Source organism: Dipodomys ordii, unplaced genomic scaffold (genome assembly GCF_000151885.1).
Source record: "Dipodomys ordii isolate 6190 unplaced genomic scaffold, Dord_2.0 Scaffold46, whole genome shotgun sequence".
NCBI classification, from domain to species: Eukaryota; Metazoa; Chordata; class Mammalia; order Rodentia; family Heteromyidae; genus Dipodomys; species Dipodomys ordii.
In genome coordinates this window covers 11,903,602-11,917,680 of record NW_012267262.1, presented here as the reverse complement: position 1 = coordinate 11,917,680, position 14,079 = coordinate 11,903,602, and the positions used below count along the sequence as shown (strand labels likewise).

Here is a 14,079-nt window from a genome sequence, read left to right as displayed (position 1 = left end):
AAGATAAATGAGTAACATCTCAAATAAACAATTTACAATTACATTAAATATAACCTATATCTAGGTGCTAGTGGTTCACACCTGTAATCCTAGCGACTCAGGAAGCTGAGGGAGTCTCTGAAGTATAGCCATAGCTCAAGTGATAAGGAGCTAACCTTGAGCAAAGAAGCTCATGGAGAGTACCCAGGCCCAGGGTTCAAGCTCAAGGATGAGCACAAAAAATAGTAAGATAAATAAAAATAAAGGAACCTATAACTAGTCAGAGTAACACATGCCTGTAATTCCAACATTAGGAGGCTGGTACAAAAAGGGCCGCAAATTCTAGGCTAAGCTGAGCTACACAGAAAAAGAAAGCAAAAATATCGATATCGATAAATACAGCTCATGGACAGTTAAATGAAGACTCTTTGACTTTTATAGTATATACTACACACAAAATGTTACATGGATTAATTTGCATTACCGTTTGCATGGATTGGAATGGAGCTGCATTTACATTGATTCCACTGCTATGCAAAGGTTTACTTGTCCCAGCTTGGAATACTTGAGGCTGAGAAGCAGCAGGAAGGGCTGATGATGCTGTAGTCTGGTCTGTATTTAAAGAGATTGTTGCCTAAACACAAAGCAAATAAATAGGTTCTTAGTAATAAACTAACTCAAAGTGCTTTTATTAATAATTTTAACTATTCTATTAAAGCAAATTAAATTGAGACAGTCACCATTAACATGAATTAGTAATTCTAAATTACCTCTGCCAGCCAATTCATAAGTGCCTAAACAAGCTTAATATAACTTGCCTGAATCTGATCAATTGGTTCCTTCTGTGGTCGTTGCTCTGTAGCATGAGAAGGCTGGTACAAGGGCTGAGACGCTGAATAACCCTCACTTGTGGATGAAACCAACGGAACCTAAACAGCAGTTTAAAAAAGAAAATCAAACCTTTCTTACAAAATTGACCCTTAAAAAATAAACCAGCACTGTCAGACAATGGTGACTCAGGCCTTCAATCCTAGCAACTCTGGGGGCTGGCTGCGATCTGAGGACTGAGGTTTGAAGCTAGCTCAAGCAGTCCATATAACTCTTCTCTACAATTAAGAAAAAGCCAGAAGTGGAGCTAGAGCACAAGCCTTAAGCAAAAACAAGCTGTAGGACCTGCTATAAATAGGACTTAAAAAAAAAAAAAAGTCTGCTTTTTTTTTTTTGCCAGGATAGGGGCTTGAATTAGGACCTGGGCATTCACTGTCTCTTCACTGTTTCACTTACAGCTGGCACTCTACCTCATTAGCCACAACTTTACTTCTGGCTTTTGTGGTGCTTAACTGAAGGTAAAAGTCTCAGACTTTTCTGTCCAGGCTGACCTTGAACCATGATCCACAGATCTCAGCCTCTTGAGTAGCTAGGATTACAGGCATAAGACACCAGCAATTTTTTAAAAATCAGAAATTAATACATTCTCTCTGTATTTGGTAACTACACATCCTAAGAATTGCAATTTTAACCTCAAAGATTAATACACTTCAGTACATTATGAAGTCCCTTCACAAGTTTCTTAGATTAAAAAATCCATTTAAAAACTAAATGTTGTCTAAAACATGTTGTCTGAAACTCTACTTAATTTGAAATTAAACGGATTCATTTTACCTGGTGACAGTGGCTCATGCCTGTAATCTTAACTACTTAAGAGGCTGAGTTCTGAAGATCATGACTGGCTCAAATTGATCATCAAAAAGCTAAAAGTGGAGATCTGACTCAATTGGTAGAGAGCTAACCTTGAGTGAAAAAGCTCAGGGACAGGGCCCAGACCCTGAGTTCAAGTCAAGGACCAGCACTGCTCATGTACACACACACAATCCTTCATTTTAATTACCCTTTATAAACATAAGGATGAACATGGAAAAACTCAAGAAACCAAAAGAAAAGATAAGCCTGGTACCAGTGGCTCACGCCTGTAATCCTAGCTACTCAGGAGGCTGAGATCTGAGGATCGCAGTCCAAAGCCAGCCCAGGCAGAAATGTCCGTGAAACTCAGAAAACAGGAAGTGGTGCTCTGGCTCAATTGGTAGAGAATTGGCTTTGAGCTGAAGAGCTCAGGGACAGAGCCCAGGCCCAGAGTTCAAGACGCACGACTGACCAAAAAAAAGAAAGAAAGAAAAAAGTAAATATAATTACCCATGATAAGTACCCATATGTCAGTGAATCTGTGGGAAAAGACCTAAAAACAAACTATATATGTACTGCTGAAGACTGACCTAAGAAACAAACCTGAGAAATTATTATTCCTCTTACCTGTGTAGCTTCTGGTTGTACAGACACTTGATTAGGTTGAGCAAGTCTAGACTCAGAATGAACTGCAAAAATAACAAAATTATACAAAATCAAATTTCTTAATAAATGTGTAAATATCTTTAATATGGCTGTACATGGCAAATTTTTATGGCCAAAAAACAAAACACATATTTTGTTCATCAAGAAAAGAACTGTTGAGTATAGTTCTACCAAGTTTGGCTTTCAAATGACTTATTTTGGTTCACTGCTTATAATTCTAATTTATTCTCACATACATTGTATTTTGTATTTTTTTAAGGGTAAAGTCAAATACCAGAAAGTAATCAAGAATAAGGTAGAAAGAATGACAGATATTCATTCCACTTAAAGCAATAAAAGTAGCATTGTCTATGCATACTCAAGACTGAATAGATATTATTCAGCTAATATTTTAACATCAAACTTGAATGTACTTCCCCCCTATGTTTTCATGGGGACTGAGGTAAAGGGGGAAGAGAGAATGAGAAGGAAAAGGAGAAAAAGAATAAACAACTACTTTAAAGCCTATATGAAATTTCAATGTGCAACTTTATTTACAGTTCTTATCAAGTTCCTACCTTCCTCCCCACCCATGATTAAGACAATCCTAAGGGTGGGAATATAGCTTAGTGGTAGAGTGCTTGCCTAGCATGCACAAAGCCTCTGGGTTCGATTCCACAGTACCATATAAACAGAAAAGGCCAGAAGTGGCGCTGTGACTCAAGTGATAGAGTGCTAGCCCTGAGCATAGAGAAGCTCACAGACAGTGCCCAGGCCCCGAGTTCAAGCTCTGGGACTGGCACAAAAAAAAAAAAAAGATAATCCTAAGTACAGAATCACTGCTCATTAAGAAACCAAAAACTATCATTCAAGTGTCTGGCTACCCAAAAATCCTTAGAGCTGTGTCAGTGTTAACATTAGGCACAATTTGGCACAATCTGTCAACCTGGAAACTACCTATCTCTCACTCTGGTAAGAATTCAGATAATAAATATTAAAATTTTGCTTTCTAAAGCCAGATTACAGGTAGCTCAGCTAGGAGGATATACCTTGGGCTGAGTCAGCACAAGGTAGGAAAGTCCATGAGACTTATCTCCAACTGACCACAAAAATCAAGAAGTGGGGCTGTGGCTCAAGTGAGAGTGCTAAGCCTTGAGCACAGTGCCCATGCCCTGAGTTCAAGTCCCCCAGACTGGCACATTTTTAACTACTAAGTTTTCGTAACTTTTGGTAAAATGTCGACAGGTATTTTACTTAACTATAGAGAAATTGAAACCACCTTGCCAAATTGTTTCACTGAATGTGCTTTTACTCAGTCCCACTTTGATGGCATAAGATTACCCAACATTGTAGATGCAGAATGCCACTACATGAAGAAAAGGCCAAGACGACCCTAAATGAATGTCACGAGAGATCATTTAATGCAAGGAGTTAACTAATTGCCAGTAACTATCTCACTTATTTAATCCTCTTAAGAATTTCCTTTCTTCAAAACATCTTGTTTTGATTTAGGGATTTACAAGTTTAGAAATTTTCAGAAGTGGCACTGTGGCTCAAGCGGTAGAGTGCTCCCCTTGAGCTGAAGAGCTGAGGGACAGCGCCCAGGCCCAGAGTTCAAGCCCCACAACCGACCAAAAAAAAAAGAATAAACTATAGGGCTGAGAAGGTGGCTCAGTGGTAGAGCACTTGCCTTGCATGCATGAGGCTCTGGGTTCGATTCCTCAGCAACACATAAGAAAAGGAAAAAAAGACAGAAGTGGTGCTGTTGCTCAAGTGGTAGAGCGCTAGCCTTGAGCTGAAGGACAGCACCCAGGCCCAGAGTTCAGGCCCCTCGACTGGACGCCCCCGCCCCCAAAAGAAATTTTCCTGAAGAGATGCAGCTATCTACCGCTTTCATTTCTAATAGCAAGAAAAAGATTCTTGAAACTATAATCAGTGATTGAGAGGGAGCATAAAATATAGATATCTGCCATAGTAATAGTATAGTGATGCTTCATTTCCTGCTCTAAATGCTGGTGTCTTGAGTTTCAACATGCTGAGTTCAAGCTCCAGTACCATCACACTAAGAAAGCAAAAAAGTATAAAGCGGTAATAAAAAGTTGCATTATAGGAAAAATATTTATCAAATTAATGACTAGGTTCAAAAGTTATGCCAAATATTAATGAAAATTTTAATTTTCATAAACTATAAAATATGAAGCATTAGCCTATACTTTCTCTCTCTACTAAATATGTAACATTACCAACCTGGAGGGCAAACCAGCTGAGGCATGTCCATATTTTGGGTTGGATTCATAGGCTGTGCAGATACAATGGCAGGATCAAGTGTCTGGTTTTCAAAATCCAGCATTGAGTCCTATGAGAATAATGGAATGATGTCAAATGACATAAACACTTAAAATGTGTTATAGTTTGTTTTTTGTTGTTTTACGAAAAAGCACATACCTGAATGAAATTGTAAGGGCCTTGCATTTGTGCCATTAGATCTTGTACTCGCTGTCTTCTCACAAGGGGATCTGCCTGAGCCACCTGAGTCAAAGAGTGGGGCTCAGGTACTGAAGGAGATGCAGCCTGTGGTTGTTGCTGGAGTGAATTTACCACCTAAAGTCAGGAGAGAGATGGAAGAGCTCTATTCATTAATACCATTAGTGATACTCAAGCCATGTAAACTATCCTATAAACATAACAGACTATAAAATACTCAAATGGACTACAATTATTCCAAACTTAACATTCTGGTCAGTAAGATCATCTGAACTTTTCTCAGTCCCATAGGATTAACATGTAGCATTTCAGATTTACTTTTATGTTTTCTGTAACTGAATCTGTATTATCTGTACCAAATGTGTATTATACATATATAGATAAGAACCAGGTATTTAGTTAGCACTCAACCAATGGTGGCCTTAACGATCAACTAAATTTTTTTTAACTTTAACCAATGAAAATTACTTCAATAAAATATCCTCCCTTCTTGTCTTTTCTGATGTTTCAGTGTTACATCTGATCTGTTTCAATTTCCACTATTTACTGTTCTTAGTAATTCCTGGCTCTACTTGAAAATTCTTGCTGATTTTTACAACATCTCATTTATGTTCATTTTATTGGCTTTTAAGCTTGTGAAAGTCAAAAATATTGAAAATGATCACATCATTTTTCTCAAGCAAATGCTGAGATAAAAATCATTAAGCTAGAGAGAGCCAATGGAGAGAGAAGGTGAATAAGGATGAATATAGGGGCTGGGAAGGTGGCTCAGTGGTAGAGCGCTTGCCTTGCATGCCTGAGGCCCTGGGTTCAACTCCTGAGCACCACATAGCAAAAAGAAAAAAGCCGGAAGTGGTGATGTGGCTCAAGTGGTAGAGCGCTACCCTTGAGCTGAAGAGCTGAGGGACAGCACCCAGGGCCAGGGTTCAGGCTCTACAACCGGACCCAAAAACAAACAAATAACAAAAAAAGGATGAATATAAAGTACTCTATTTGCACACACACACACACACACACATATACACACATATACACACACAACTAATGGGCTGAGTGTCTCAGGTGGTAGAATCCCAGCCAATGAGGGAAAGCATCAGATCAAGTTTAAATCCCAGTCTTAGACAAAAAAAAAAAAAAACTTATCACAATTGTTTTAAAATGGAGTAAAAGCTGTGTGTACATCTGATGATGTACATCATCAGAGGTACATTCTCTACATGTAGGAATATGTCACACCCAACTCCCTGTAGGACTGATGGATGTCAATTAAAAAATCTTTTCTTGGGCTGGGAAGGTAGCTCAGTGGTAGAGCACTTGCCTTGCATTCATGAGGCCCTGGGTTCAATTCCTCAGCACCACATAAGCAGAAAAAAAAGCCAGAAGTGATGCTGTGGCTCAAGTGGTAGAGCACTAGTCTTGAGATGAAGAGTTGAGGGACAGCACTCAGGCCCACGACTTGACACCCCCCCTCCAAAAAAAAGATCTTTTCTTTTAAAGTAGGTGCTAATGGCACACATTTGTAGTACTAGCTACTCAGTAGGCTTAAGACTTGGACAATCTTGGCTCAAAGTTCATGTAGGAAAGTGTATAGGACTCAATCTCCAATTACTAGCAAACTGCCAGTCTGGGGGGCATGGCTCACGTGGTAAAACACCAGCAGTGAGGGTTAAAAAGCCAAACAGTAGATCAAGGCCCACGTAGGAAAAAAAAAAAAAATCACAATATCCCACCTGAAAAATAATTTGACAAGGGAAGATTTTGAGTCATGGAGGCATGACTCAAGTGGTAGAATGGTAGCTAGCGAAGCTCCTGATTACAAAATCCCAATATCATAAACATGAGAAAAAGCATAAACAAACATCAACCTTGTAATACAGAAACCTCTTACCTCAACAGTTTCAACTGTCCACTCATCTACCTGCTCTTTTTCACCACTGCTGAACTGTGCTTCTGCCATAAATTGCCTATTTACATACTGTAAAGCAAAATAAATGTTTTGAGATTTGTTTGAAAGTCAGGTAAGTTAAAGGTAATACTGTATTATGTAAAAATCATACCTCTGTTGATTCAACTTCACTTTGTTCAGTGTATTCTTCTGCTGGTTCAGGTTCTAAGCGGTGAAATAAAAGATTTTTTAGGTCAGTGAAAGTAGTTTCTAAGACATATAATGGATACCTGTTTATAACAACCAAGTCTATAGAATTTACATCACAACAAAAAAGAACTGTAATGTAAGCTATGACTTTGGGTAATAATGACGTGTAAATGTAGGTTCGACTACAGTTAAGTGTACTATTCGAGGGGAATCCTGACAAGAGGTAACACAAGTGTGGAGATAGAGGATCCATTGGAAATATCTGTATCCAGTTTAACTGTAACCTTAAAACTGTTCTTCAAAGTCTACTTTAAGACAGCTGTAGTGGCTCATACATGTAGCTCCAACTATGAGGAAGAACTGAGTTTCAGGGTCAGGTGGGGCAAAAAGTCATCAACTTGCTTTACTGGTACTCTATAATTATTGAAGCCAAGCCTCCATTTCTGGCTTTTTGCTGGTTACTTGGAATTAAGTCTGGCAAGATTCTGTCTGCCTGGGCTGGCTTCAAATTTTGATGCTCAGCTTTCAACATCCTGTGTTTATAGGTATGAGCCACTTTACCTGGCTAATGCATTCAACTGTGTTTAGAACTGCTCAGAATTTTACTAACTTAAGTGTTACCATAGAAGTACTCATAATATATTAGTCTTTAACACAATGAGTGCTGTGCTAGATTTCAAAATGAATTAGAAAAGAACCCTTTCTGCTGTGATATTTCTAATTTGTATTTGTAATGTCCCCATGATAAAAGAAAAAGTTTTAGCTAGGCATTGGTGAGGATCATAGTTCAAAGCCAGCCTGGGCAGAGAAAGTTATGAAGCTCCAATTCATCCCCAAAAGAACCAGAAGTGGAACTATGGTTCGAGTGATCAGAGTACTAGTTGTAAGCAGCTAAGATCAGGGGCAGCACCTAGGCCCTAGATGCAAGCTTCAAGAATGGCACAAAAAAGAAAAAGAAAAAGTTCATAGTAAAAATAAACCTGCAGAAATCAAGAAAACATCTATAAAAAATCCTTATAAGCCAGGGAACGAGCTCATGCCTGGAATCCTCTCTACACAGAAGGCTGAGATCTGAAGATCACAGTTTAAAGGCAGCCCCGGCAGGAAAGTCCACAAGACTCTTATCTCCAATTAACGACCAGAAAACCAGAAGTGGCCCTGTAGCTCAAGTGGTAGAGTATTCACCTTGAGCTGAAGAACTGAGGAACAGCACTCAGGCCCAGAGTTCAAGCCCCACAACCAAGCCCCCCCCCAAAAAAAATCGACCCTTACCCCAACTCCTGACCAGCGATACTTTAGAACTGTCAATAACCATAATCAAGATTAGTAGACTTGCCAGATGCCTGTGGCTCAAACCTGTAATCGTAGCTACTCAAGAGGCTGAGAGCTGAGGATCGTGATTCAAAGTCAGCCCAGGCAGGAAAGTCTGTGAGACTCTTACCTCCAATTAACCACCAGAAAACCAGAAGTGGTACTATGGCTTAAGTGGTAGAGTGCTAGCTTTGAGCTGAAGAGCTGAGGGATAGCACCCAGGCCCAGAGTTCAAGCCCCATGACTGGCCAAAAAGAAAAGATTAGTAGACCTGATACTGAATACTTCATGCAATTACTTTTATTGAAATTACTCTTGATGTGCATGTGCTTTGTCTTCACATTGTATCTTGTATGTTTTAATTTTTTTAATCTAAGTATACCTTTTCAATATTTAATTAAGTATGTAACTTGAACTTATAGCAAAGGAAAAGAAAGGCCAGGGACGTTAACTCAAGACCTAAAGGGTCTTATCCATCTAGGTCAGTACTTACCAGCTTCAGCTACCTGGTCTTCTCCTGTAGGTGCAGAGGCTGCTTCTTCTTCTTCACACAGCCCATTCTGGTGATTGTGGGTGCTATCAAAGTAGTTTGACTGAAAAACACGCTCAACAATTTCCTTTAAAGCTTTATCTAAAAAATAATGTGAATTAAAATGTTAGACTTATGATAACAGGCATAAAGTTCAACATTCTATGAAATACTGAAAAATGAAAACCTTTATGAACAGCTAATAAAATATATACACAAAAACAATAAAAATTTCACCTAGAAAGTTGTATCACAGATTGACAGGCTACAAAACAACTTGCATTAAACTCTGTGGGGAAGCCAGATGCTGGTGGCTCACATTTGTAATCCTAACTATTCAGGAGGTTGAGATCTGAGGATCACAGTTTGAACACCAGCCTGGGCAGGAAAGTAAGTTTGTGAGACTTACAGCCAATTAAATCATAGAAAAAAAGCTGGAAGTGTGTTGTTGCAAGCCTTGAGCAAAAGGAGCTCAAGGACAGCACCTAGGCCCAGAGTTCAAGCCTCAGGGCCAGCAAAAAGGACATAAATTTTGTGGGGTTATTTTTTGTTTGATGGGTTTTTTTTTTTGGGGGGGGAATAGGTCCTGAGGGCCTGGGCATTGTCCCTGAGCTTTTGTGCTCAAGGCTAGTGTCCTAACACTTGCGCCCTAGCTGCACTGCCAGCTAGCTGTCACTATCGTGCCAGCCTACCAAGCGGAGTGTAAACCCCCAAAGTACTACAAAAAGGAGCAATAAATTGGACCTCATCACAATGACACTTCCCTGGTATACTTGCAACAAAAGCTAAGATAATGCCAGGCACTAATGGTTCCCCCTGTAATCCTGGCTACTCAGGAGGCTGAGATCAGAGGATAAATGTTTGAAGCCACTCCGGGCAGCAAAGTCTATGATATTCTTGTCACCAAAAAAGATGGAAACAGAGCTGTGACTCAAATAGTAGAGCACTAGCCTTGAGCAACAAAGCTCAGAGACAGTGCCTGAGTTCAAGCCCCAAGACCACAGCACTTTAAAAAAAAAAAAAAGGCTAAAATAGAGCTGTAGCTCAAGTGGCAGAATGCTAGTTTGAGCACAAGAGCTCAGGGACAACACCCAGGAAATGATAATGGGAAGGAATTGTTTCAAGATAGGAGAACACTTTCCTGGCCTTGTGTAGCAGATCTATATGTAGCAGGGCTATTCCAATTGGACAACATACAGAAAAATAAAACTTTTAACAAAATTCTATCAACACCACAGATTTAATCCTAATAAAACTATTATCATCAACTCTGAATAATGAACATTTCATGTTTTTCTTCACTTCAGAAATACATGATTCAATTCAGAAGTACCTATTTTCAAAACTTTATGGCTAAAAACAAAATGTATATAAAAACATTAATTGGAGTACATGAATACCTTTTCATTAGCTATATAGATGTTATAATCCTAAACTATGCAAACAAGATTAGGTAGATAAGAATATCAAAGCCTTCTGAAACTGAAGACAGTGGAGGATGAGAAAGATGGGGGTGGGAATCTGAGTGGGGCTATTTTGTATATGATGGGAACGTCACATTAACACCCCACTTGCACAAATAAGACAAAAATCTGAAGAAATTTTAAGTTATACTCACAGGTTGTTCCACATACAGATTTTTCCTTTCCTTCCAACAAGTCCCAAAGGTGAATGGAGGCATGTTCATACTGTTCATTCAACCTATAATAAATAATACAACTAATCACCTTTCAGTTTATTAATTAAATATTTGTAAGTTTCTGTTACCAAGTATCACTGTACCTTAAGCTCATGTCCCGTTCAGGGTCCACTAGCTTGTAGAATTCATCCAATAATGATAACTCTTCTTCAGACAATATTGGCACTCCATTTAAACCTTGTTTCAGGTCAGTTCGCACTTCATCATCTCCCAATTTGTCCAAAACATATTGTAGCTCAAGTACAGTTTTTAAACGTTTCTGTTCAGCTTCTTCTCTCATCAGCTGTTCCCGACGAGCTGTCTTCTTTATTGTTTTCTGAATCTACAGAAGAATGTAAGACCAAAAAAGTTAAAAGCTATCTATAAAAAATTCTCATTTTTATTAAGCACCATTTTCTAACTCACAAAATGCCTGGCACTAGTGGCTCCTATCTGTAATCCTAGCTAATCAGGAGGCTAAGATCTGAGGATCTCAGTTCAAAGCCAGCCAGCTTAGTAAGATTCTTATCTGCAATTCGCCCCCAGAAAACTAGAATTGGAGCTGTGGCTCAAAGTGGTAGAGCACTAGCTTTGAACAAAAAAAGCTCAAGGACAGCACCCAGGCCCTGAGTTGAAGCCTCATGAATAACCAAAAACAAAAAAAATCAAACAAGATGCCAAAACCTACCAGTGACTACACTCCCTTGCCCCATCAATCAATCCAGGCATCAGCGCATCAGCGGCTCACGCCCGTAATCCATGCTACTCAGAAGGCTGAGATCTGAGGATTGCCAGCCTAGGTAGGAAAGTCCCTGAGACTCTTATCTCCAATTAAGTACCAGAAATCTCCAATTAACCACCAAAAAACCAGAAGTGACATTGTGGCTCAAGAGCACTTGCCTTCAGCTGAAGAGCTCAAGGACAGCACCCGAGCCCCATAGTTCAAGCCCCATGACCAACAAAAAAATAACATAAAATATTAAAAATTACTTAAGTCAAGCACAGGGGCTCATACCTAAAATCCTATCTGCTTTGGAGGTTGAGATCTGAGGATTACAATTTGAAACTAGCCTGCACAGAAAAGTCTGAAAGACTCTTATCTCCAATTAACCACTAAAACATCAGCACCTAGGCCCTTGAGTTCATGCCTCAGTGTACACACACACACACACACACACACACACACACACACACAGATTAAAACTCTTTAGTTTCCTGAATAAGAGAAAGCAGGGAGAACAAAAGAAACTGGCAGTAAAAGATGACTAATAATAAGTACAAATGTATTTATTCCACAAAGACTGAAGGGATGCCACTAGTAAGCTTCGCTCCTCCATTTTCAGGCTTATCATAACCTTGGAGATTTTTAAAAGGTCAGCATTTTTAACAACTATGGCTATGCTTTCACTCTCGTTTTTCCTTATCTAAAGCCTCACTATAATTAACAAAGAGAGAAAAAAGAAAAATAGGGTCATATGAAGCCTATGTTAAAAGTAATGGAAACCAAAAAAATTATATAAGTAGGCTGGGAGCCGGTGGTTCACGCCTATAATCCTAGCTACTCAGGAGGCTGAGATGTGATGATCATGGTTTAAAGCCAGCCCGGGCAGGGCAGGAAAGTCCTTGAGACTCTTATCTCCAATAAACCACCAGAAAACCAGCAGTGGTACTGTAGCTCTAGTGGTAGAGCGGTTGCCTTGAGCTGAAGAGCTGAGGAGCTGAGGGACAACATCCAAGCCCAGAGTTCAAACGCCATGACCGACCCCCCCCCAAAAAAAAGAATGATAAAAGTAGAAAAAAACAATACAAATCTGAATGCTAGCAGAGTGGTTCAATGATCTTAGCAATAAATAACTAGTGAATAAATAGTATGTATGAGCAGAGATACAATTTAGAATGATCAAGAACTTTCAAGGACTAAGTATCACATATCAAAATGGATGAGCTTTTCAGTAATGGAAGAAGTTAAGGGTAGCTAGTAGCAAAAAAAAAAAAGGCAAGAATGTGAAAACAAAAGTAAAATAAAGCTGAGAGCTGGTGGCTCAGTAATCCTAACTACTCAGGAGGCTGAGCTCTAAGGATCACGGTTCAAAGACAGTCCAGGCAGGAAAGTCCATGAGACTCATCTCCAATAAACCACTAGAAAACCAGAAATGGTGGTGTGGCTCAAGAGGAGTGCTAGCCATGAGCTGAAGAGCGCAGGAACAGCACCCAAGCCCAGAGTTCAAGCCCCACCACTGACAAAAAAAAAAAGGTAAAATAAAGCCAGCACCAGTGGCTTATGCCTACTATAATCCTAGCTATTCAGGAGAATGAGATCTGAGGAACACCGTTGAAGTGGCAGAAAAGTTCCTGAAAGACTCTTTTCTCTAATTAACCATTCAAAATCCTGAAGTGGCATTGTGAATCAAGTGGTAGAACGCTAGCCTTGAGCACAAAGAGGCTCAGAGACAGCACCCAGGCCCTGAGTTCAAGCCCCATGACTAACAGAAAAAAGTAAAATAAGAAAAACTACTTTTCAATAGAAAAGGGAAAAACAAAACCAATTACAGCTAGTTTGAGAAAGCCCTTTCTTCTTCTTGAACTCCCAATCTCCTGCTTGCTAGGCAAGCATTTTAACTCTTAAATCATGCCTCCATCCCTGAAGATCTTGAATTTACTTAGAAGAAAAGTATTTAGTAAATGTTAAAAAAAAAAAAAAGCCCACGCCCTAGCGGCTCATACCTATAATTCTAGCTACTCTGAAAGCTGAGATCCTGAGTACAATAGTTGAAAGCCAACTTGGGAAAACAATTCCTCAAGACTCATACCTCCAGCTAAGTACTGGTGGTTCATGCCTGCAAACCTAGCTACTCAGTAGGTTGAGATCTGAGAATCAAGGTTCTAAGCCAGCCTGGGCAAAGCCAGAAGTAGAGCTATGGCTCTACTGGACCACTAAGGACTAAACAAAAAAGCTAAGGGATAGCACTTACCCTCAGTTCAAGCCCCAGTATCAGCACAACTGATTTCTTGTTTAAACCTCTTTCTTCCAATAAACCAGAAGCAAAAAGCCAAAACTAGAGATGTGATTCAAGTGAGATTGCCAGCCATCCTCATAAAAGCCAAACGTAAGCAGCATGAGGCCCTGAGTTCAAGCTCTAGCACAAGCCTCCCAACTCAAAAAACTCACTATGGAAAATATGGCAGAAAATCAAAGCACTACTTTGAAGCCCAAATCCAAGTTCCTAAAAACACCAGATTGTTAAAACAGAGTGTATTTTAACTAACACAGGGATAGTAGCTTCAGAAATGAGGTTCTATTTACTGGCATAGCAACCCTGCTCCTTTGAACCATGCTGAAAAAAAGGGAGGGAGAAAAAGAGAAATTGGGCATCCTTCATCAAGCCTGAAGCTAACCTAAATCAAATACCTACTTATAGACTGTGTTCTTTTATTTCCCCCAAAATTCTTATGTTGAAAATTGTGTCCCCTCAGTAGAATCCTCAGGTATTAAGGCTTCTGGGAGATTACTGTGGTCACAAGGGCCCCTTCCAAACAGATAGGCTCTACTACAAAAGTTTGCCAAGTGAGTTCATGTTCCCTTCCACCACCTTTTGTCCTGTGGGAGAACAGTAAGATGGTCTCAACAAATTATTTGACTTTCATAGACAGTCAAAGAAAAATTCAGTTTTTTGTCTT

At 39.5% G+C, this 14,079-nt stretch overlaps 1 protein-coding gene across 1 annotated transcript in view; it reads right to left on the bottom strand.

The window, feature by feature from the left end:
* Positions 1–14,079, bottom strand: part of Caprin1 (cell cycle associated protein 1) — a 44,832-nt gene that overhangs the window by 11,078 nt on the left and 19,675 nt on the right. The window contains exons 5-14 of the mRNA XM_013019557.1: positions 10,506–10,744; positions 10,342–10,424; positions 8,688–8,825; positions 6,846–6,898; positions 6,677–6,763; positions 4,750–4,905; positions 4,552–4,660; positions 2,287–2,348; positions 798–908; positions 445–613 (exon numbers count right to left, since the gene is read on the bottom strand). Of these exons, the coding sequence (XP_012875011.1) occupies positions 445–613; positions 798–908; positions 2,287–2,348; positions 4,552–4,660; positions 4,750–4,905; positions 6,677–6,763; positions 6,846–6,898; positions 8,688–8,825; positions 10,342–10,424; positions 10,506–10,744 (1,207 nt within the window). The remainder of the gene's footprint in view (positions 1–444; positions 614–797; positions 909–2,286; positions 2,349–4,551; positions 4,661–4,749; positions 4,906–6,676; positions 6,764–6,845; positions 6,899–8,687; positions 8,826–10,341; positions 10,425–10,505; positions 10,745–14,079) is intronic.